The sequence below is a fragment of the Equus asinus genome, chromosome 24 (genome assembly GCF_041296235.1).
Source record: "Equus asinus isolate D_3611 breed Donkey chromosome 24, EquAss-T2T_v2, whole genome shotgun sequence".
Classification (NCBI taxonomy): Eukaryota; Metazoa; Chordata; class Mammalia; order Perissodactyla; family Equidae; genus Equus; species Equus asinus.
The window spans coordinates 42,183,751-42,208,310 of NC_091813.1; the positions used below are offsets into that span (position 1 = coordinate 42,183,751).

The 24,560-nt window shown below is 42.9% G+C and overlaps 1 protein-coding gene across 4 annotated transcripts; it reads left to right on the forward strand.

Moving 5' to 3' along the window:
• Positions 1 to 1,649: 1,649 nt before the first annotated feature.
• PRDM1 (PR/SET domain 1) lies at positions 1,650 to 24,080 on the forward strand. 4 transcript variants are annotated; one of them, XM_044757435.2, is made up of 9 exons: positions 1,920 to 2,116; positions 3,422 to 3,428; positions 3,510 to 3,576; positions 3,684 to 3,937; positions 10,365 to 10,484; positions 13,845 to 14,097; positions 19,033 to 20,141; positions 20,576 to 20,704; positions 21,089 to 23,403. In XM_044757435.2, exons 1-9 carry the CDS (start codon positions 2,055 to 2,057, stop codon positions 21,659 to 21,661), a joined length of 2,574 nt encoding a protein of 857 aa, XP_044613370.1. In that variant the 5' UTR covers positions 1,920 to 2,054; the 3' UTR covers positions 21,662 to 23,403. The 4 variants fall into 4 exon arrangements, with proteins under 4 accessions (XP_014716298.1, XP_044613370.1, XP_014716299.1 ...); XM_014860812.3 differs by lacking the exons at positions 3,422 to 3,428; positions 3,510 to 3,576 and having other exon boundaries at positions 1,650 to 2,116; positions 3,689 to 3,937; positions 21,089 to 24,080; XM_014860813.3 differs by lacking the exons at positions 1,920 to 2,116; positions 3,422 to 3,428; positions 3,510 to 3,576 and adding an exon at positions 3,243 to 3,415 and having other exon boundaries at positions 3,689 to 3,937; positions 21,089 to 24,080.
• Positions 24,081 to 24,560: the final 480 nt, after the last annotated feature.

The following is a 24,560-nucleotide window of genomic DNA, read 5'->3' on the forward strand; positions in this document are numbered from 1 at the left end:
ATAGCCTCTTCCCACCTCAAATATCCAACTTTTTGCCTATTCCCTTACTCCATCGGGGTTGACTCACCAGCCCTTGCATGGTGTATGTGGCCTAAGAACGGAGTTTGCTTCTAAAAGGGAAGTGAAATACTCTTTAACATCTGCAGGCGAGACTGTTTGAACAGCAGGCCGGCCTTGGGTATGACTACATTGTTTTTCTGTCCATTGTGGTGCTGACTCAGCGTCAGTTAATAAAGCCTCTCAAGAAGGCTGGATTTCTCTTGTTTAATTATCATCTTGGAGCTTTCTGAGAACTCTTAGGAATTGTTCATTCCGTTTCATACCCCCAGCACATCTGCCCCCTGAAAGCCCTGTTTCCTCTTGGTGCTAGCGTCCCCTCTGGCATAACGTGTCATAGCAGGTCACCAGGCATTAAGCGGGGAGTGTGTTACTTATGTCCCCTGGTGGGAATTTAATTGTTCTGTGCTACAGAGGTGGTGGGAGGACTTGAGACACAAATACCATTTCCTGGCAAATAATCTTTTGCCTCCCCCCCCCCAAAAAAAATTCTAGGAAAGTCTCCTAAAAGAGAGAAAAGAAAGTTTAAAGATAAACAGACATATTTTTATGACGGGATTGGGCTTTTATTTCTCTTTGTTTTGTTTCTTCCTGTAAACAAATACTCCAATGCCCACTTCATTGTATGACTAAGTTGGTATCATTAGGGTGGCACTGAGTGTGTGGACGTGGGTGTGTACGCACACACGTACTTAAAATGTTAGAAAAGACAGTGCAGCCTAAGTTAGAAGGAGGGATGGTTTTAAAAACAAGCAGGAAAAGTGGGAGACTTGGGTCTCAGTGATCTAAACAGTAATTGTAGTGGGGTGCTTGCTATAAATGGATCCTTTACATCATTGTTTCTCTGAATTAGAGGATTCCTTGCTGAAGGCACAAGACCATTGAAGGAAGTAAAGCATCTGGTTTGTTTTGTAATGAGAAGCAGGAATGCAAGGTCTACGATCTTAATAATAAACAAACAGGACATTGTATGCCATCATCACAGGATGTCCTTCCTTCAACAGAGGACTGACGGGGGCTAGAGGAAAAGCCGGACAGGGCTCCGAACGAGCCCCACTAATTGCTGCCTCCGTCTGCCTTCCACTTGTTAGTGACCAGTTCAACATTCCCTTTAACTGAGACCGGTAATGCTCCACACTCCGCGTGCACGCTCCTCGGAAGTCTGGCTTCGGGTCTTGGGGTGGAGAGAAAAGGCAAAGAAATTGTAATCTGTAGGATTATAACTTTTTCCTAATTCCCTGTTTACTAAATAGTTAAAAGAGGGAAGTTAGTTCTGCCAAATTCGAACGGACGTTAGTTAGCAGGAGAAAAGGAAGCTTACAACTTTTTTTGTGCGAAAACTTATTTCATGGGCAACAGCTTGAGGACCAGACAGCTACATTTTATTACATTAGACGCAAAAATAATCTCACTTGCTCTTTTCAAGTAAGTTTTGTGTATTCGGTAAACTGTGGATTGGAAGCGAGGAACTAGAACATTTTTAGGTCATTTTCAGGCTTCCCTTGATTTAAGGAACGTGCGCCCCCTTAGAAAGCCTCAGGAGGAAGGAGGGCTGTCTGGAGTATTTAGAATACAATACAGCCAGAGTCAACGTTGAGGTTAAGCGCCTTCAAAGGGAAGTAGGAAGATTCCAAGTAAATGTTGAAATTCACATGCGGAGAGAGGAAGCTCTGGCGGCGCGCAATCCGGGGGAAAGCCCTGGGCTGAGCCAGGTGCGGCCACGCCCCCTCTTCAGGCGCTGGTAGGAGTGAATCAGAGGGATGGGAAATCAGCAGGGAGGGGAAAGGAGCCGCCGGTCTGGTTAACACAGACTGAAAGTGCTGCCGTGACACTCGGCCCGCCAGTGTTGCGCAGAGGCAGAGCAGCGCGCAGCACCTGTCTGCCGCCGACAGCCGGGACGCGGGCGCCCGGGCGGCCGTAGAAAAGGAGGCACCGCCGAGGTGCGCGTCAGTCCTCAGCCCGCGGGGGGACGCGGAGGAAATGCGGACTGTGTAGCGATGAGCGACACTCATCTCAGATGTTGGATATTGGCTTGGAAAAACGTGTGGGTACGATCTTGGTAAGGAACTTGATCTTGTTTTTAATTCTGAAATTGATCTGAAAACTTTTTTTTTTTTTTTTTTTTTTTGGCTGCTAGCGTAGTCTCAGTAGAAACCAGAAATGCTTCTGCTTTAGGGCACTTAGAACTGTCAAACATTTATAAGACTTTTTTCCTTATGAATCATTAACCCTTTCAGTTCTAGGCATCATTGTCAATTCGTTGAAATTTCGGTAGTGGCTCCTGCCCACCCCACGTCATACAAAGTAACTACGCCGGCTTGGCTTCATTTTTAAATTTTGTTTTATTTTAACATTTATTTGGCATCATGACTCTGCATGTTGGAACTAAATACAAATAAGCTTGTTTACATTGTAACTGAGGAAAGACAGCTTGGCATCTGACTTTTTTTAAAAAAAGAGCATGATGTTTAGGGAAAAAAAATAGAAGAATGTAAAAGCTACCTTGAAGGAATTCACAGAGTGTGATGTTTATTCTTAAGAGGAGACGTTCTTACATGGGGATGATACCCATGTTCCTACTTTTTATCAAACATATCTATATGGGAAAACATTTCAGAAGTTGTTCACCTTTTTTTTCTTTGGAAAGCACTTTTCCTGCGTGTGAGGGGGAATTTGCCGGAAAATCCTTATCAATTTTCAAGTGGAAGCTCCTGGTAGTCTTCTGTATTTGTTACAACTTTAGTTACAGTAAACTGTAACACATCAGTGACTTCTGGGAATATGTCCACTTTCAGATTTAAATGGAAAGTGCTATTTGTAGCTGAGGGCTCCTAAAAGGAATTCTCTCCAGGGAATTCTATTGAACCATTTTGTGTTTTGTTTTTGCTTTTTCCATTTGTCGTCAGATGCCCACAAGTCGAAGAATCCTCGGGGAGCTTTCCCCCTTCACCCATTCTTCCTCTTCTTTTCCTGTGGTCCAAACGCTTTCTGAGAGGCTGCAGCTCAGTGATGCTGGCAGGATGCAGCCCTTTTCAGTGTTCCACGCGAGAGGATAAAAGAGAGCGGCAGCGGGGGGGTGGGGGCACGAGTTGTTTTGAAAGTTGTTTTGCGTTGGGAGCTGGTGGGAAAGTTCAGTCTTCCCCATTTGGAAAAGGCAGGCTGGGTTCCGCTCCTGCAGCACACGCGCTTTCCATTTTTAGCTTCATTCAGAGGCAGACAGAGCTCCTTCCTCTTCCTCTCCTTGTTTGTGACACTTTTCTGAGGCAGCTTTTCCATAGCGCTGAGGGTCTGGCGGCCATGACCCCAGGCGATCTGGGACATAGGACTGAGCGCCCACAACATTTTTCTGCTGTGAGAGGTAAAGCCAGGGAGTGTTGAGGTGGTTCTGTTCATTCTTTTTTTCTTTCTTCCCCAGTGAATTTGCTACACTTTTTTTTTTGTTAATCTAAGAGGAGCATTTTAAGACCTTGCTTCTTCAAGGCAATCTTCTTTATACGGCTTTTGGCTCTTACTCAACTGTACCCAGCGCTCTGCATCTGCTTTTAAAGTCTCCAGACTACTGTGTTAGTCATAACCTCTCCGAGGGAGCCACAGGACAATGGGGATTAAAGGCCTGCCTCTTCTCTTCCAGGCTGCCCCGAAGTGTAGTTCCAGTGCTGTGAGGTTTCAAGAGTTGGCAGAGGGGACCGAGGGGACCATGAAAATGGACATGGAGGACGCAGATATGACTCTGTGGACAGAGGCTGAGTTTGAAGAGAAGTGTACATACATTGTGAATGACCACCCCTGGGATTCTGGCGCTGACGGAGGGACTTCGGTCCAGGCAGAGGCATCCTTACCAAGGAATCTGCTTTTCAAACATTCTGCAAACAGCAAAGAGGTAAGCCTCTGGTTTATTGCTGTAGAAGATTGGCACCTGCCCCCAAATCTCCCTACTTGCCCTTGAGGCCTCGTATATCTGTGGCAATCTGTAAGTATCAGTAAATAATTGATCACTTAATTCACCTCTTTCATTGCTTTCTCTTTCCCTAAGTCGGTCCCCTTGCACTTCCTCCAGCTCTCTGCTGTTCCATACTAATTAGTAAACAGTTCAGTCTTTTGGCAAGTTGACACATCGTGGAAAAGCTGAACTACAGCACGGGGTGGGCAAAATTGTCAGTGAGCTTCCAGAAAGTTACTGGCCACTCTGGACTCACTGGCCCTCGTCCCGCCATTGTACAATAGCTTGTGAAAGAGAAAACTTTTTCTTAGAAAAAAAGTTTTTCCTGTTTCTTTTGTCTCCTTTTGGTCATTAGATGGCTTTATTCTTTTTAACGAGCCAGCTTTATTAGCTGGGTTTCTAAAAATATTCTCCTAACCTTGACGTGTTTATGAACTGAAGTGATGGTGTAAATCAAGAGGCTCATGTAAAAGTGTCCTCTGAACGGGTGAGCTCAGAGCCGACCACCGTTTATCTGTGGCTGCTCCTTTCCTCTGGCCAGGCTGGCAGGCCGATTCCTTATTGGCCTCTGAAGTGGGTGCACTCTTTGTTGTTTCAAAGGGGCTGAAACCCCGAACTTGGAATGAGCAAAGGATTTGTGTTTACCCTTTTATATAATGATGAGAGCGAGGCGTGATGTTTAGCTGTGAAATAACTTGCAGAACCACCTCTTGTTTTGAGAATTCAGCTACTGTAGGGGCTCTTAACTTGTCTACTACTGGGCTCAGTTGAAGGAATCGACCCCTCTCCATTACCACAGGTCACTGTCAGTTCCATTACTGCCTTCAGAAAGTAGTGGAAAGGGGATCATTTGCTGTCAGGATTCATAGTTTGATACTAGGACGATTCATTCCAGCTGTATCAGACCACTTTCCTCCTTCCCCAAGAAACAGCATTTGAAGGAGTCGGGCAGCCTGTTTGGGAAATACCGTGTCTCTTTCCTGTTTGTGTGTCTGAGTTCAGTGTTTTTAGTTGGGGGGCAGACTTCAGCTGTCTGAAATTAAATAGAGCAACTCTGCTTTGAGCTTCATTAAAGCTCAACCTTTTTTTTTTCCTGCTGGGAGAGTGGAGGCAGATTTTATACAAAGCAAAATTTAAGTGTGTTTGTACATGAACGTTACCAAAAATTGAACCCCAGATGTCAACCTTAATTATACCTCTTTCTGAAAGTAACACTCTTCTCAGTAGAAAGTCTCTTAATATGTGGCCCATGGAATCAATGTAGGATTTGTTTGGGTATTTAAGTTTGGCTGTGGCTTTAAAAGTTGTAGTGTATTTTTTAGCATATCGCATTTGACCAGATACTGGTTTGTTCGTAGGATTCATTTGTGCTGTGTTGCCCTGTCCAGCTCATTGGGACTGAAATAAAGACCTCCATTCTGTGGGTCATCTTTGCCTTTTAATTCTATAATGTTCTTATCCTCAGTTCAGCTCTTAGCTTAAGTTTTTCAATTTCCATCATTCTACTTAAAATCATAATTAAGGGAAGTAATGCCCTTGGATCACTTGGTCCAGGGTTCAGAAAGATAGTCACTTACTCAGAGTGTACAGTGAGAGCCAGAGGCCAGACTTGGAGCAAAATTCTTCTGACTTCCCCAGCCACTGCTTCTTGATTATGCTACACTGGCCCCTCTTGGTGTCACTGTGGTTTTATTTATCGTCTTAACATGTTTCAGACTGATCCTTTATTAAGCTTGGTTTTTTTTTTTTCTCTGCACACGTAACTCCCTATTTCAGTGTATTCAGCACCCAAAAAGCCACACAGTGCCTATATTCCCAAAGACGGTCCTTCAGAACGAACCTAGTAAGAAATCAGGGTTCTCTTAGCCTATTTTCCCATACTTTGTTTAACTGAAACACTTGAATAAAATAGTACATCTTCAGTCCCTAATCATGAAAACAACCAGAAAGCCAACTTAAATGTCATACTGTCTTAAGCTTACTCTGGAATTTGTACCTGTGTTTTTTTGTTTCTCCTTTCTGCCTTTTTGGACTTTGGGAAAGGACAGCTCCCTTAAGGTGGTGAAAGAGGATTGTGGAATTGAGCCATCGAGATAGCTGCAAACCAGTTCTAGAACAGACACCTTCAGGATTGATGAAATGTTTACTGTATCATTATTCACTTAGCCCTTTCAGTCCCACGAGCTATGGAAATAGGAAAAAAGCCTTCGTACGTGTAGTCTTTATCTGACTGATTTATCTTGCCCTTCTTTAAACGTGTTCATTTAAGTAGCAGAAGAGGTTACATTATGTACTGTTGTGCTGACAGACTTGGGGATTTTTTTTTAACAAGACCATTTTTCATTATGAATTTGTGCTATGTGTCAGCACCTTTTTTTTTTTTTTTGGTTTAAAAACAAAACATACAGACCATATTTCTGATCTTGACCCTCATTTTTAGATTTGGTGTAGAATCGTTCTGTACTTTTAATGAGGTGGTTCTTACTTCCTATTTCCAGAACTCAAACCAAATATAGACATACTATTCAAAACGTTTAAAACTTTCTTAACTGATAGGTTATTCTTCTAGGGGGATTTTCCCCTTGTCCTCCTGAAATAATCTTCTATGAATACTTGAATACAGAAAGATCAAGTTAAACGTTTATATTTTAGAAGCAGTAGCCCGTACTGAGGTTGCTTGCATTCACGAGGCGCTGTGGTTCTGAGTCTGACCTCCTGAAGTCGTGTGGTAAGAAACATCAGGCCCACAGGCGACTCACTCAGTGTCCATTTTGATTGAAGTCCATTATTAACTCAAGCCATCTGTAAAAAGTATCTCCCCGTAGCATGCAATTCCCTCTTCTTCATACTGCCTTTTATTTGGGAGACAAACTACTGATGTGTTACCTTGTTTCCTTTAATATAAAGATAATTAAGGAGGAAACCTTCCAAAAACATCTCGATTCACTCCACCCCTTTTTAAAAAATGGGGTGAATTACAGGCTGAAGTCTTGGTCCACCAAAGAGTTGTAGTTATCTCAATGCAAATATCCTTATATTCAAAATAGAATTTTAATGGAATGAGTCATTTTTATGAGGGGGGAGACTCGGGGAGGGGGGAGAGATAGCTAGTAATTAAAATGGTCTTAAGGTAATTTGGGGTGGGGATGTTCCTACCACATTTAGACCTGAGTGATGTTTCTGCTTAAAACCCACTGCTCTGTGTGTGTGTATAGTAGTCCCTCAAGGAGGAATTTGCTTTAAAAAAAACATATTCTCCCTGCTTCTGACTTTCATTCAGCATCCCCACTCAACCTATTCTAAGTTGTGAAATCTTCATTTTGTAAAATGGAAAACAAGCCCTGTTTTTTGTCTGGAAGCCACAGACGTCAGGGTGTGTTCTGTCACTGAGGCCATGATGGAAACAAACCTGCCCAGGTGGCGGAGGGGTCAGCTCCACACAGAATGAGCGCCGTGTAGGAGCTGGGGACAAGGGAGTGTTGAGGCCAGCATCTTCTAGCTGATAGGTTTAGGGAAGGGACACAGCATCCTGTCCCCAGCAGTCATTCTTTAGGACCCTGGTCAGTTCCAGTGAAGTTTCCTTTCTGAGCGAGGTGAACACGTTCTTAATTCGTCTTTTTAGCACTGCAAAATTCAAGGCACACTCCAGGCCCCTCTGTATCATGTGCTTGCTCCGAGGTAGAATGTTGCTGGCTAAGATTCACGTCTGGGTCTTTCCAGGCCCAGAGGGAGAGCTATGACTTGGTCTTCCGCTTCCCATTACAAACAACCCCAGTTCCTACCCGCCTCCACGGTTACCTGGCCGACCACCATAATCTTAAATTTGCACCTCTTATGTCCTCTTTGAATAATGTCTCAGACGTGGATGTGAGATGAAGTTGTTTATTGTGTATTGGAGTACAGGCTGGGAATGGGTATAGATGATGAATAAGCTACACAATTCCTTCCAACCTCAAAATTGTATGATTTCGTGTCTCTGTTTATCCATATGTGTGAATTTGTATGTACCTTATGGCTCTGTGTAATAGAAACTTAAAATATTAGGGTTCTGTCCCCTTGTAAAGATAATCTAATATCGAGGCTCTTTTATTTGTTTGGGGCTTGAGGATTTTCATAGACCCCTCTTCCACCACAGACCCTCTTTTTAATTGTTCTCCCGTCTTGCCTGCTGAATTGCATTTGTAGGGTGATGAATGGCAAGAGCTATTTCTAGCACTGCCTCGTAGCTTCCCCTGTGATGGGCCCATAGCAGTGCTCAGATAGGTGTTGGGTGGCTTATGTTTTCCACAAATTCATTTGTAGGAACAAGATTCTAGTTGACTTCTTTTTGAGCATGAGGAAATGTTAATGTGCTTCCTTAGTGTAAGATTGATAACTGAAGACCAAGAGGCTCGTAGGTTAAAGAATGGCTATTCGGAAGAAAACCCTGAGCTCAATGTAATGCTACCTGTTGGTAATCAAGCTCTGACTCCCGAGAGGCTGTCTGCAAGAGACTGTAATTTAAAACAAAGTTGATGAACCAGTTGAGTACCTTTCTTAAAATTACTGCTTTAAAGTGGATATGTTGAAAATATCAGCTGCTAATTATTGGCTCACCAACAAATGACATTATTTGTTTTTCTTGTTTGTCATTTTAATATTATGGAATAATCAGTCAAATATGAATGCCAAGTGATTTGCGTGTCATAGAAGTCAATTCCATGAATTTTTCCAATTAATTAGGTTCAATAATGTATCATAAGCAATGAGCCTCTGAATTGCTAAGTCTGCTTCAGCTCTAATATCTGCTTTTATCTCAAGACTATTCTGAGGTACTCCTGTGCCCACTAGTTGTACTGCCAACAAATACCAATAACGACAAACTGTTATCGAAAGGGCAGATAAATGTAAATGAATGCAGAGGAGGAGGATGAAATGAACATCTGCTTTTTTCAGCTCTCTGCCAGAAATTCATAAAGGACCAAAAATAACACTCTAGCTCACCAACCTTGTTTCAACTTGTGTTAGGTATAGGAAATTTGCTTTTTTTCTGTCTTTCCAGTCGGGTTATGCTCCATTGGCTTGTATATTGCATACTAAATTGTTAGAAAAAAAATCATTGGTTGATAAGAAATGTACATGAGAAAGACTGGTCTGACACAGCCATGTAGGTGTGCTCAGTCTGTATCCGTTTTAAATAGGGGTTTAAATTCTTGATTTCATGGGTATCAGTGTGTATCATAACCAGAATTTTGGATTCCACTCTGGACATTTATTGATTGGAATATTTGGGCCTACTGTTTCAGGTACACAATTACATAGGAGCCACCAGGGATAATAAAAACTGGAAATAAATATTATCTTTTACCTCCCCTCTTGGTCCATTTCAGTAAGGTATTCAGTACGTAATTCATAGGCTGTTTTGGATGAGAAGAATATAAAAGTGGAAAAGTGAGTGAATAAAAGCCAAAACAAAACTAACTGCAAAATGTTGTAAAGGGCTCCTTCCAGAGGAGTTCTTCTGAATAGTGATGAATTGCTTCCTGATTCGTGGTTGGTAATTTTTTTTTACTCCGTTAAAGAAATTTACGATCAAGGAGGAACCAGCATAGTTAACATGTTTCTTTAGTACGGCCCTACAAAGTCAAAATGTGTGATACATCCAGTCTGAGAAGGTCATTTCCTTAGATCTTAGAACCCACAGCTCTCCTCAGTATAAATTTCATTTCAGAGGAAGACTTTTGACCACTGTTGAGTAGAAGATGCTAGAGAGGAACAAAGTTACTTGGAAGACCTTTATTTGTTAAAGAGAATGTACAAGCTATGAAAAAAAAAAAGCCTCATCTGGAATGAAAAAAATATGATAATGTGTTTGGTTTCTGGTTCCTTAGGCCTTTGTGGAACAACCAAAGAGCGTTATTTTGGTTTCTGAGGTTAAAACTATTTTATTCCCCTCAAGTACACTGTGTTTATGGTTTGAGGGAGAAGGAGAAATAGGAAACTAAGAGCAGACTGAAAAGGTCAGATCTTGACGGTCCTATTCTGCAGTATCTGACTGTTACTCTAAAACAGAATAGTTACCCTCTCTGTTCTTCTAGCATAGAAAGTAATAATAGAAATAAAGGACCCTCAGTCACTGGAGAATAATCCTCTAGACTATTTTAATGCTTGGTTGAGTATTTGCTTATGATCTGGAACTTTAAAAGGTGGTCTTCCCTAAGGTGAAGCTCTTTGTTAATTATGTAGGCACCGTTAATGCCTGCTCTCCCTATCGTAATTTCATCATTGTTGGTTGAATTGCCACTTGACGATTCCATTTGTTGAAATAAAAAGATTGGTTAATATCTTACAGCTAAAGTAATTGTTTTGTATGTTTTACCCCCTTTAGGTTATTGGAGTGGTGAGTAAAGAATACATACCAAAGGGAACCCGTTTTGGACCTCTAATAGGTGAAATCTACAACAATGATACAGTTCCCAAGAACGCCAACAGGAAATATTTTTGGCGGGTAAGTAGGGAAAAATGTCCCAGACTCATTATGTATTACAGAAAAAAGTGGAGCTAGAATTGCTGGGTCACTTCCTTTTTCAACCTGTCCTGGGGCTCACCACAAGTATTCAGGGTCCCCATGGGCATAGGGAATTCTAAGCATGATGAAACTGGTTAAATGTCTGGTCCTGGAAACAGAGCCTATAGGTAGGTGGTTAGGGCTAGAGATATGGACTATATGTGAATCTTAATTTTTGCAATTCATTAGAGCTTTGTGATGAAAGGAAACAGTTTGCTGCTTGCTTCAAGGGAAGGCTCATTTGCATTTCTCTGCAAGGAAGTAGTAATGAGTCACCAAGCCTTAGATGTCGCCCCTTCTTGATTTCTTGCTGAGTTAACTCTAATTGAATGGAAGAGTAATCATAAATAAATTCTCTTGAAAATATAAGTGCCATTAAGGAAGGATGGGTGGAAGATGGCACTAGGGGAATGGAAATGGACCACAGGACTAGTCCTGTTGAAATGCATCTGCGCCATAAAACTATTGGATTTGACAGTATGTAGGTCACTCCCATAGCAGAAGGACAATGCTTACGATCATCCAAGATGATAAGCTTTCCTATAACATCCAGGCAAAAAGTCTGGCCAATACAATTTCGCTTGGAATATCAGAGTTAGAACGGTGGACTAATTAGACAGAATCCTTGAGTAAAAAGATCCTGAATTAGGAGTGAGCAGAGAAAAAACCAGACTGCTTTCCACCTTCCCATAGATCTCTCTAGGATATTCAGTTTCCTCAATTGAAAAATAGAGATATGCTTACTACATTTAAAAGTAATTTTTTTGTATATACTTGCCTAAAATGTACACGACTACTAGGGAACCATTATTTGAATTCTTTTAAGAAACAGCTGCATGGTAACAACAAAAATTGGATTATACTTACTTTGGTCAATATTTACCTAGAACGTTTATGTCTTTTGGACAACTATCTTTATAAAAGACTTGTGTTTGGGGATCATTCAGAAGCTATTCCTAAGAAACAAGATTTTTTATAATCCAGGAAGTTTGTGTTTTTAGAAATTTATTTTACTGTTTACCGAGCAAAAGAGAGGACTCAGAATTGTTCGCTAAGAATGGTGTGCTCACAATTTTTTATTTAGTGACTATTCATGCTTAAAATATATTTACTACGTGACTTATAATGGGCAAAATGTAAATGAGGGCATTTTTGCCTTTATTGCCAATAAAGCCTTCTCAGAAATGAGCCATGGAGGTGTGTAGCTCTTGGCATTAAAGGTGTGAATGAAGACACTCCAGGGTAAGTCTCATTAATGCATGATCCTTTTGAAAAAAGGCAAGAATACTCGAGACCCTCCTATCTCTGTCCCAGTGCCCTGGTACATTAAAGATTGACTGTAAGTAAGTGAAATGCTTTCCTTGGGAGGATTTATTTGAATCAGTCTTTCACATGCAAAGGATACTGTAGGAGATAACTTCCCACATGTTGTTAAAAGCATCCTGATTTGGCTGGCAGGGATATGAACATCTGTTGTGAGGAAAGAAAAAGTTTCATGCAAATTACACAGTCAAAGAAGAGAAGGGATGTTCAAGTTGAGAAACCAGTGACATTTCTTGTAACTGTACTATGAGTCAGCACGTTTTTAATCTTCCTGATAATATATGGAAATGCAGTGAGGTGACAGGGAGCAGTGTTTATTTGACGTATGCCTTATTTTATTTTCTGGTGGGTGTGTGCGTGTGTGACTTCATGGCATCGACATTTCTGTTTTTAAACGAGTATACAGTAAATTGTAGTCCGAGGAAGGCTGACTGGAATCAGCATACCCGTAGCTTTAGAAAGCAGTTTCCGCCCAGCGAAGAGTGCAAGAGAGATGGAACCCCGTGTTCCTGGAAGTTTGCACATCAGAGTAAACAAACTTGATAGCAGAATTCACCCAGCCTTGTTCCATTTTCTCTTAACAAAACACACCGCAAAAGCTCTCACAAGCTGCTTTGATGAAGCCACATGTATTTCCCCCTTCACAATTTACAGGAAGTTACTCTTAAAAGAAAGTGATTCTGGTGTTTACTGCGTGTGTTAAAGGGACAGAGTTCCTTTTCGTTTCTGATAACGTTGGAGTGAAAGACAGAAACGATTTAGAGACTGACATAGTCAGTGTGTGACTAAGGATAAAGCAGTAACCTGCTGTCTGTCGGGTTAGAGCAAACTTTCTGCCACGAACAGTGCCCAACTACTTGGAGACCACAAGTTGCAGATAACCAGGTATTGATTATATGGAAATATCTTAAGTCTGAAGAAAAAGTGGTAGGTCTTAAAAAGAGGGAGAAAGAGAAACTTTCTGTGGAAGGGGAAGGAGTTTATAAAGTAGTTTCAGTAGGAATGTGTATTTTCATTTTTCCTCTTCTTACCTCGCCTTTTTACCCAGTGGCCTGAGTGCATCTGTTAATCAGAAGGAGTATTACCATAGGGCAAACTTTGATTTCTTGATTTTGCGTTGCCTTTTCTTTTCTTGCGACGTTTCTTCCTATTTTTCCAAAAACTCATGCCTGTGGCTCTGAGTGACATTTTAGCCAACCTCCTCACAGATAAGAGGGTTCTCTCTCCCCTTCTTTGACTTGAAAGAAAAGCACAAGGCCCAACCTGTTTATCAAGAGGAAAAGTGACTTCTCAGTAGACTGTCAAACTCTGGCTTCTGGCCCGGTATTCACTTTGTTATGGCAGGTGAAGTTCACCTTTGCCCCACCCAGTGTTTCCACAAAAAGGCCAGGTTCCAAGTATTCATATGAGCAAGTGTTACTTGTGGACTTGGAGGCTTGGGGGTGGAGGATGTTTGCATAGTTGAAGCCTTGGGCGGGGGTGTCAGAAACGGCAAGTACAGGGGCCATAGAAAAGTGGAGACTCGGTGGTTTGACGTACTCAGTCGGCTTGGTCTTCTACCCAGTGACTCAAAGCATTCAAAGTCAGCATAATCAGAACTGAAGTTGGTAGCGTCGCCCATTTGCCATTCTTTGCTCTGGCAAAAGTAGTACTCTGCGGTGGTTTAACCCGTCTGAAGCAGCTCCTTAAATGAAATCTTGTGTTTCATTCTTCTGTTGTTTTCCCCCACACATGAAAAGACCATAAAACTGCAATGGAAAAGGTAACTGACAAAATGTGCCTTACCTGTTTCCGCCCTCATTTCTGCTGATTCAAGACTACTCTGGCTAAACCAATTTGGTTCTTTTTCTAGCTAGGCAACAGGGGACCAGAAATCACACAGGGTACTTGCCGTGTTTATTCTTCGAGGTGCCGTGGAAGCTTTCCATTGCTTTGGGTCTGGCTTTCTTTTACACATCTTTCTTCTCTTTGGGACAGATCTATTCCAGAGGGGAGCTTCACCACTTCATCGACGGCTTTAAGGAGGAGAAGAGCAACTGGATGCGCTATGTGAATCCGGCGCACTCTGCCCGGGAGCAAAACCTGGCTGCGTGTCAGAACGGAATGAACATCTACTTCTACACCATTAAGCCTATTCCTGCCAACCAGGAGCTTCTTGTGTGGTATTGCCGGGACTTTGCGGAAAGGCTTCACTACCCTTATCCCGGAGAGCTGACAATGATGAATCTCAGTAAGTGGATTACAGAACAAAAAAATAAAAAATGCCAGCAATGTCAGTTCTGCCCCTATGAGCTAATAACATGTTGTTTAATTATATGGCTTCCTCTGTTTAGGCCAAGTAGGTGGCTTAGACTAGGGACTAGGAAGAGGAAAAAAATTTTTTAGTCCCTATTCCCTATTAGGAAACTTGATCATTTAAAAAATCTTAAGAGCTACTCTGAGTATTTAATTCAGAAAGTTAAAGGAAGGAAATAAACGTCCAATTCTAATCTTTTCAAAAGGGGGCAGGGAGGGGTATAATGGAGATTGGTCCTGACACGCCAAGTATGCAAGCACTGCCGCGTGTACCACAAACTGCCTGGTTTGTGGTAATTTGCTGGTGCTTAAAATGTGCATTGAAATAGTGTAGACATGCACATTTGGTTATCAAGTTATAGTCTGATGTGGAACATGTGAGATTGTTTCTAGAAAAACTCACAGCTATAATTTTTTCAAATATTATTCTAAATGGGTAACTCTAAAGATTTTCTATCTTAGCTTCCTTCCTTATGGTAAAAACCTAATTATCTGATCTCCTGATCAGTATTACAATAGCCGCCTATCAGTTTATCTTCACAAATTCTCAGTTTCTTAGGTTTATAACCTTTTACTTTTTTATTTGGTTAAAGTTGCTGTCATGACCTCATTGCAAAGGGCTACTTTATTTTAGTCATTCTCAAGTGATCTCCATGAATGACTTAAGAATTACCAGAAAATTCCAACCTGTTGTAACTATGGTTGTGTGTTCTCAGACTACTAAGTTTTAAAGCAATTTTAAACCTTAGCTCCTTTTGGTTTAAAAGTTTCAGCACTGAAATGCTGAAGTTTTTTGTAACTGTTTGTTTTGATATCATTTCAAACTTGAGAAGTTGCAAGAATAGTGCAAAGAATTCCTACATACTCTTTACCCAGATTCATCCATCGTTGACATGTGGTCCCATTGGCTTTATCTGAAGGCTAAATTGTTTTAGGCCACAGATCACCTTTCAGACATTTGGAATGAATGTTAATATTAACATAAATTAGAATTTTGATTTAAACTTTAGGACGGGTTAACAAACCAGTTCCTTATCCTCGTTGGGTATAAGCCAACTCTATGGCTACTTGGCGCTCGTCCCACACTACCTAGGTCTCCCTGTGACCTCGAGACTGTGTTTGTAGTTCTCTGAAAAGTTGGGGCTATTTATGAAAGCTTAAGGAGCTCCCCCATAGAATCACCTTTTAAATTTGTGTTCAAGCTCCTTAGACACACACACACACAGTGCACCCTTGAGTGTCAGGAAGAAGTCTTAGAATATTTGGAGACAAACTGTCTTCCAACATGAGCACGCTGGGTATGATCAGGCCCTGGCCAAACGTGGTGGTTCCTTTCCCTCATCTCTTCAGTGCTCCCAAGAGTCTAGGTCATTCATATCCCTAGTTCCAGGCATCCCAGAAGCCCTTCAGCTGTTTCACCATCTGGATGTGCCAGGCCCGGTGCTGAGGGCCTGGTAGTGAAAGACAACTTATCTTCCAACGGGGCATCCCGCAGGAAGATGTGCTGCTCCCTCCTGACTTTCTCAGCACTGCAACTCACTTCCTCTGGAGGGTCTCCTCACATTCCTTGAGCTTAATCATTCACGGCTTCAGGGAAAGTCTTTGATTTTTTTTTTTTTTTTGTAAGCAGTAACTCCACTTGAGGTGACCCATCTCAGTTACTTTGCACCAACCACGGAGCTTTTTGTATACCCCCTCCCTCTCTGCCAATCAGAGAAAGATTTTAAAGGCCTTGCCTTTTCCTCCAACAAAAGGCTTTGCTCAATATTTTAAGATTTGAGTGCTTGTGCTTTGTGTTCAGAAGCCACTTTCATGTCTACTGTTCAGTGACACCTTTGTTCCCTCAAATAGCCCTTTTTGTTTATGCAGAATTTTTTCTAAATGGTGGTTTAACGTTTTTTGGGACTTTCATTGTCTGGTATTCCTAGTAAAGAATGAGAGTTAACAATAACCAGTCACATTTAAGCCAACACTCCTGCTGCTGATTGTGAAACCAGTTGTCTTAGGTGTGGTAACTGATGATTGAGACTCCGATCAGGAAAATTTCCACTATTTCATCAGGCCTAATAGATAGATTGTGTCTTCCAGTGAGTTGTGTTAGGTTTCTGCGCTTCAAGCACAACCGAGTTCTGTGCCAGAGTCTCCGTGAGCACTTCTAATGGCCGTGATGGTTCAGTCGATAGAGTTTGAGGACAGATTCAGAGCAAACTGAGGCCAAGGAAAATAAGTAGCCAGAAATCACAAATTGGCATTTTTTTAAACAAAAGAAAAGGAGTAAGAACTATTAAGTTTGACTGCTACCCCACCAAGTTTTTTGGTATTTTTTTTTTCCTATCTATCTAACTAGCCCATCTAGAAAACAGTTGACCAAATTATAGACTTCTAAATGTTAATCTGCTTTCTCAGTTTCAGTTGAAAACAGACTTTGTTTTGCCTACTGCAGAACTTCTAGGTTCTTTCTTGTAGTCTTGGGGGTTCTTATTATAGATCGAAAATGTGAGTCGGCATAATTAAGCCATTCAGAGCCTTCAGAAGCAGTTCACTCTTGAAATGACTCCGTCCGCCTACAGCCATTTAAGATTTAAGAACAAAAACAGATCTTGATTTTCTTTTTCATGTTAACTCAAGCTGCTGCTGAGTGGGAGAGTCAGAAATGACACCAGCTCCGCTGATTAGTCAGCTGCTGAAGGAGGATTTTTTAAAATGTGCCTTCATATAGACTCCATGATTTCCACCTCAGAACATCTTAGTGGGGCTAACGTTTCCCCCAGATAGTGTCTTGGAAGAAGATATAGATTTATTTTTAGGAAGGCGTGAGAGACAGCAAACATGTATTGTGGGTTTCCTATATATCGGGCACTGTGCTAAATAAATACTTTGCATAGAAAATTGTAAATTCCGGCTTTCTTGCTTCTTGGCCTAATCGTTAGTTTTGTTTCAGTTCAATAATCGAATTATCGAGGTGCTTAGTAGGGACACTTGACTAAAGAGAGGGGGGACAGTGCTGTGGATGGACTTAAACTTTTTCCTTATGGCTTTCATTTGTTGAATTTTAGAACTAAGGTAGTATTGAAGCCACAGGAAAAGTTATGAGACTTCGATGTAATTTGCCACATAAAAATGGCAGAAAGTTATGACGGTGAAGTTTCTGTATTTTCATTTTATTAGGGAGTCGTCTTTTTTTTTTTTTTTTAATGTGGGCCTCTGTGGATGTCTCCAAATCATTCTTTTTCACCTCCATAAAATTCCTTCCTCTGGCTGTGAGATGCCTTGCCTATCATTTTCCAACTCAGTTTCTCTCTCTTTACCATTTCAGCTTTAAAAAACAAAAGTGACAATTTGAACTTCCTGCCTGCTGGGCCTCACTGAAAGACTGATATTGGCCTGATAAGGGGGTATTTATTTTGGTTTAGTGGCTTCAGAAATCCCTCTCCCTCAACAAGCTTTCCATCACTGCCCCCATCGGCATCTTCCCTGATAGCGTCCGGGCCCTGTTTATTCTGGGGCTGCTGGCTCACCCAGGAGTAACTGATAACAGCAAGCAGGAGATAACATTCTCTGCGGGGCTCTCAAACTGGAATCGAATCTCTCAAGCCTGTCAGCCTAGAGAATAGATTTGAAGAGTTCAGAATCTGGAGTTCCACAGGGTTCATTTCTAGACCTATCAGATATCAAGCCTGGAGTTCTTTCTCAGTTTAATCAAACAGGGACTTTTTTTTTCTTAAGACGACAGATGGTACTTTTACAGAGGCTTCAGCATGGTCTCCCAAACCTGTCCTCTTCTAATGCTGTGGCCAAGACCTCTCCTGCCTCTCAGGGCATCCATACACACAGATGGGGATGCATTCAACCTGCTCCTCCTCCTCGGGCAGGCTTGCAGTACCTGCCTTCCAATAACCACGGCTCCGTCCAAGCAGGCTGTATTTTGCTTTTGATTGCCAGGGCAGGCTGAGCCGGGATTTTTGGGCTTTCCCTGCTCTGACCGGTGTTTTCCTGAAGGCATCGTTTGGTCTGGGTGTTTGCAGAGGCAGGGCTGGCAATGGCCTGGAGAGCCTGGAACTCTCCTCCTCTTTGCTGCTGTTCCTAAATAGTATACTTACCAAGTAATAATATGCCATCTTTTGGGAATAAATGCTTTCATCTTCGCTGCCTGTTTTCTTTGGTGCTCTAAGTAATTGAACTGGCTTGGGAAGGGCCTGTTGTGGTTTGGCACGGATGACTGTGTCACGCCTTATGATTCCAGGGGACAGCATTGCTGGGAGCCTGGTTAGAACAGACGAAGCCTTGATGAAATTCTCATGTTGTCAGCAAATCAGGGGGAAGGGGTAGCATCCACGTTGCTAATCTATTTGGCACAGGCAGTTTGAATAGGCTTTTATCAAATTTGTATTAAACAAGAATCAAGGCGAAAATTGATGACTGCTTGTTACTTGAAATGAGTCTTAATCTTTCACATCTAGCTCGCAGAGTGCTAATTTCCTTTAGGTAAACTGTGAACATCAGAATGACTTTTATGAACCTATGACACCCCCCACCCCACTATTTTTCCACCTCCTTTTAATGGAAGTGCTCCTGTTGTGGCTTGAACAGCACTTTTCTATCATAAGGTTTTTACCAGCGGAAACGAAAGAGTCCAAATAGGGCTATTTGTTCGATCGACGCTGTCATTGTCCCCGTTTCACTGAGAAGCAAATGGAGCTGCGTTTTGGACTGAGTGGCCCCGAGCCCTCTAGAATGAGGGGCTGGTGAGAAGCCAGGTGTCTCTTGCTTGTGGCCAGCTGGGGCCTAGGTTTTGCCCGGAGTGAGCAAGATAGGCAATTTCACTTCAGTTCTCTCCGCCCCTCTGAGTAACCACCCTTCTTTTTTTCAGCACAAACACAGAGCCATCCTAAGCAGCAGAGCACTGAGAAGAATGAACTTTGCCCAAAGAGTGTCCCAAAGAGAGAGTACAGCGTGAAAGAGATCCTCAAACTGGACTCCAACCCTTCCAAAGGAAAGGACTTCTACCGTTCGAACATTTCACCCTTCACTTCAGAAAAGGACACGGACGACTTCAGGAAAAATGGGAGCCCTGAGGTGCCCTTCTACCCACGGGTGGTCTACCCAATCCGGGCCCCTCTGCCGGAAGACTTTTTGAAAGCTTCCCTGGCCTATGGGATGGAGAGGCCAACTTACATCACTCACTCACCCATTCCGTCCTCCACAACACCAAGTCCGTCAGCGAGAAGTAGCCCCGACCAGAGCCTCAAAAGCTCCAGCCCCCACAGCAGCCCAGGGACCACGGTGTCGCCCCTGGCTCCTGGCTTCCAGGAGCCCCGGGACTCTTACAGCTACTTGAACGCTCCCTATGGCACCGAAGGTCTGGGCTCTTACCCTGGCTACGCGCCTCCTCCCCACCTCTCATCAGCCTTCATCCCCTCCTACAATGCTCCCTACCCCAAGTTCCTCTTACCCCCCTATGGCATGAATTGCAATGGCCTGAGCACCGTGGGCAATATCAACAGCATCAACAACTTTGGCCTCTTCCCAAGGCTGTACCCTGTCTACAGTAACTTCCTCGGGGGAGGCAGCCTGCCTCACCCCATGCTCAACCCAGCCTCGCTCCCGAGCTCGCTGCCCTCTGAAGGAGCCCGGAGGTTGCTTCAGCCCGAGCATCCCCGAGAGGTGCTTGTCCCGGCGCCCCACAGTGCCTTCTCCCTCACTGGGGCCGCCGCCAGCATGAAGGACAAGGCGTGCAGCCCCACCAGTGGGTCCCCGACTGCGGGCACAGCTGCCACGTCGGAGCACGTGGTGCAGCCCAAAGCTACCTCAGTGGCGATGGCAGCCCCCAGCAGTGATGAAGCCATGAATCTCATTAAAAACAAGAGAAACATGACTGGCTACAAGACACTTCCCTACCCCCTGAAGAAGCAGAATGGCAAGATTAAGTATGAATGCAACGTCTGTGCCAAGACTTTCGGCCAGCTCTCGAATCTGAAGGTAGGCCTCGAAATAGAGCAGTCCAATTGTCTGCCAGGCCCTGTACTAGTGAGTGTACATACATGTGGTATTTAGCTTCCTTTCCACAGGTTATAAATTGCATTTTCAACGGCATGAGACCCAGGCTGGGACTAGTCAGTGTGGCTTTTACTTTCCTTTTGCCACTTCTGGCTATGTGGCTTGGGACAAGTTAGTTGTTTTCCCCTGAGTTTCTTCTGGATAAAAAAATCATGGGGCTAGAAAATCAGTTGAAAGTCCCTGCTAGCCTGTGACTTTTGTTCCTTCAGCTCAAACTAAACAAAGTGTTCTGTTTAAGACTTTGTCTGGATGCTTTTCTTAAGATGTTTGCATCATAAGTGCCTGAGTCCTTGAACAGAAATGGTCGGGCTCCCAGCCGACTGAGAGCAGAGCTAACGCGTGTGGCTTCCTTCCAGGTCCACCTCAGAGTGCACAGCGGAGAACGGCCGTTCAAATGTCAGACTTGCAACAAGGGCTTTACTCAGCTCGCCCACCTACAGAAACACTACCTGGTACACACGGGAGAAAAGCCGCATGAGTGCCAGGTGGGCCGTGTTTTCTGGGTAGAACCCTTGACCTTTGTAGAAAATGTCTGAGGAGTTGCTCTCCCGTGTCATGTAGCTCATAGCTGAAACCAGAGCAAGGATCCTGCCCTCCCACAGGCTGACAGCCCTGTCCCTGCTCATGAACTGAGATAATGACACAGCCATCTTCCAGTGGGTGGAAAATGGTAGGGGAAATAAACAGCACCTCGTGCTCTGTGTGCCCACGTCGCCTTGTTTGCTTAAGGCCACACCATAGGTGCCACAGGGAGGCGTCTCGTGTCCCTCGTTGCTGGGCGTTGGTTGGCAAGCTTGCCCCTCCCATTGGCATCTCTTAATCTTCTGGTCTTCCCGTCTCCCTCCTTTGCCCCGTTTCCCCATATGTAGGTTTGCCACAAGCGATTCAGCAGCACCAGCAATCTCAAGACCCACCTGCGGCTTCACTCGGGAGAGAAACCTTACCAGTGCAAGGTGTGCCCTGCCAAGTTCACCCAGTTTGTGCACCTGAAACTCCACAAGCGCCTCCACACCCGGGAGCGACCCCACAAGTGTGCCCATTGCCACAAGAGCTACATCCATCTCTGCAGCCTCAAGGTGCACCTAAAGGGGAACTGCCCTGTGGCCCCGGCCACGGGGCTGCCTTTGGAAGACCTGACCCGGATCAACGAAGAGATCGAAAAGTTTGACCTCAGTGATAATGCCGACCGGCTCGAGGACATGGAGGACAACATCGATGTGACCTCTGTGGTGGAGAAAGAGATTCTGGCTGTGGTCAGAAAAGAGAAAGAAGAAACTGGCCTGAAAGTATCTTTGCAAAGAAACATGGGGAATGGCCTCCTCTCGGGGTGTGGCCTTTATGAGTCATCAGACCCGTCCCTCATGAAGTTGCCTCACAGCAACCCACTACCTCTGGGACCTGTAAAGGTCAAACAAGAAACAGTCGAACCAATGGATCCTTAAGATTTTCGGAAAACAAAAAGTGTTTTGTTTTGTTTCTTAACTTATGACTTGGCAAGTCAGGGTGCCTATGGCAAATGCTTGTACATAATTCCAGTTCTGCGCAGCTCTCCTGATGGCAGACGGTGTCCCCTCACCTCTCTGGAATTAAAGAAGGAACTCCAAAGTTACTGAAATCTCAGGGCAAAAATGAGGCAAAGACAATATATATACATATTATATATACTTATTTACATCCCCATCTATATATTTGAACCTGTGTATTTTGAATATTTGTGTGGATATTTTGCATAGCCTTCCCATTGCTAAGACTATTGCCTCGCCATAATTATTTTTTCAATGATAATCCTTCATAATTTATTATACTATCTATCATTCAAAAAGCAATAATTAAAAAAGTTTACAATGACTGGAACAATTCCTTGTAATTTGAGTATAAATGTTATATTTTTGTCTTGTGGCCATTCTTTGTAGATAATTTCTGCACATCTGTGTGAGTACCTAAGAGTTAGTGAACAAATACATTACTTCAGTCCACCTCCCTCTCTGATAATGCTTTGAAAACGAGGTGTTGGTATGGCCAGAGTTAGACAGTTGATGTGTTAATTCGTAGGACTGTAATATATGAACAGCATTGTATAATTTGGGGGTATGTGTGAATTACCCAATAATAACTTTAGTAGAAGAAACAAGAAAGGGACTCTTGTATGTTTCTGTAGATAGTTGAGATTTTTTTTTCCCAGCCACAGATTTACCAGAAAGGTGACAAGAAGGCTTTGCCAACCTGTCTTCCTCTCCAAAAAGCAGGGCCACCCCCCTCCCAAAGTCATGTGACCATCCAGGGCGGTCATGGACTTTTGCATCCCAATGTATTATCTGAAAATGTGAAGAAGACAAAATGCCATGTTAAAAATCACTGAGAAATGTTCCCAAAGCACAGGTGTCATTGTATGTGTGAGGTTCGGGGGCTTGAATCTGGGTGTTGTTTTTGTTGTTGGTTTCTTGTTGTTGTTGTTGTGTCAAAGTTGCACAAACATGGTGCTTTACCAGGAAGGATTGAGGTAGATAGGCCCAGGCCACACTTTAAAAAGAAAAAAAAAACGAAAAACGGGTATTCTCGTTGTCTTAGGGTCAAAGCGGGTAACGAACATTCCTATCCCCAACACATCAATTGTATTTTTTTCTGTAAAACTCAGATTTTCCTCAGTATTTGTGTTTTTGCATTTTATGGTTAATTTAATTGAAGACGAGAGGGCATTGCAAAGGTGTTCAACAACAATTACCTCATTAAGTGTGTCCAGTAGTGCAGGAAATGATGTCTTACCTAATGATTTGCTACTAGAGGAAAGTAAGTGTGCTCCAGAAAGACAGAATGGGTCCCATTCTATCTTTTACTCTGCTAAGCCCAAAGATGACCTGTCAGCATTCAAGGTGTAGCAAAGAATGATGTATATTTATAAATCTATTTATACCACTATACCGTGTATATATATAATATATTTATAACCACTTAAATTGTGAGCCAAACCATGTAAAAGAACCTACTTTTTCTGAGGAAAAAAAAAATCAAACCCTTTCTGAGACTTTACTTAACGCTCAATGACCTCACAATCACATTGGGGAGCTTGGGCACCCCCTTGCTGTTGTAAGAGACCCCAAAACCTTGTTGCAAAAGTGGGGACCATGTAACAACCAGGGAGAAAGAGATCCGTTGTTTTTTCCTATTAAAGACGATCTAAGATGGCTTTATTTTTGTCTTGCCACATTATGATTATGTGTCCCACCCAATTCACCGAAATAAAAATCCCAGTATTACTCCCTTAACCACTGTAGCTTTTCTCTCTCCCTCTCCCTCCTGCACACGTCACTGACCGATCACTAATCAACGTGGTTCATAGAGTCAGCATTTTGTCCTTGGCAACTCAGGTCAACCTGCAGAAAAGAACAAACAAATTTAGGATAACCCAGGGAAACCTAAGAGCCTTACCAATCTGTAAGTTGCAAAACTGACAATTTTTTACGTATCGGTGTTTGACAAACGCAGTCCTTAATTGTAGGTGAACCAAAGCAACACACACTGACACGGACACCAAATACTTTCTATTCTCAGCCACTCGTTTGTTCTCTTTTCTCCCTTGCGGGCTTTCTTACATGTGGGAATTCCTACCAAGACCTGCACAGTGGCTCGAGACCTGCCTCCTTTATCCTCTGACTTTCCTTCATAGGCCTCTTACATGTGAACTTTGAGCCCACAATTAACAGTGGTTTTGTTTTTTTTTCTTCTCAAAGTTAAAACTGACCAAAGTTACTGGCTTTTTACTTTGCTAGAACAACAAACTATCTTATGTTTACATACTGGTTTACATTGTTATTTATGTGCAAATTGTCAAAATGTAAATTAAATATAAATGTTCATGCTTTACCAATGCTTGTCTAGTGTCTTGAGTGAAGGGCCAGTGAGCGACATCTTAACCACACCGAAAGGGTGGCCCCAGAACCAATTTTGAAGGTGACACAATTTGCCTCTTTCCTGCCTCGCCCACCCCCCAGTGATGACTCCTTCATCTCCCACCTCCATCGGGGACTACACTTGTGAGTGGTCTAAAGAGTTGATCTGTTGTCTCTGTCATAACAGCATAAGATTTTTCTTTAATCATGAACTATAAAAGTGTTCTCTAAGGAAAGTATTCCAAGATGGGGAAGATTTGTTTACTTTGGTTGGACTTTTGTTTGTTTTACTTAGTTGGGCCTGGGGTGGCAGGAAGGTTAGGAAGACTTGAATCAATTCCAGAAATGCCTTCCTATGGGGCACTGTGTGCCAGTGTGTGTGTGTAGACTGAGTCTGCTCAGGGGTGAGGGGCCTTGGGGAAGCCCTGGGAAGCTGAGGCGAGGAAGACATTGC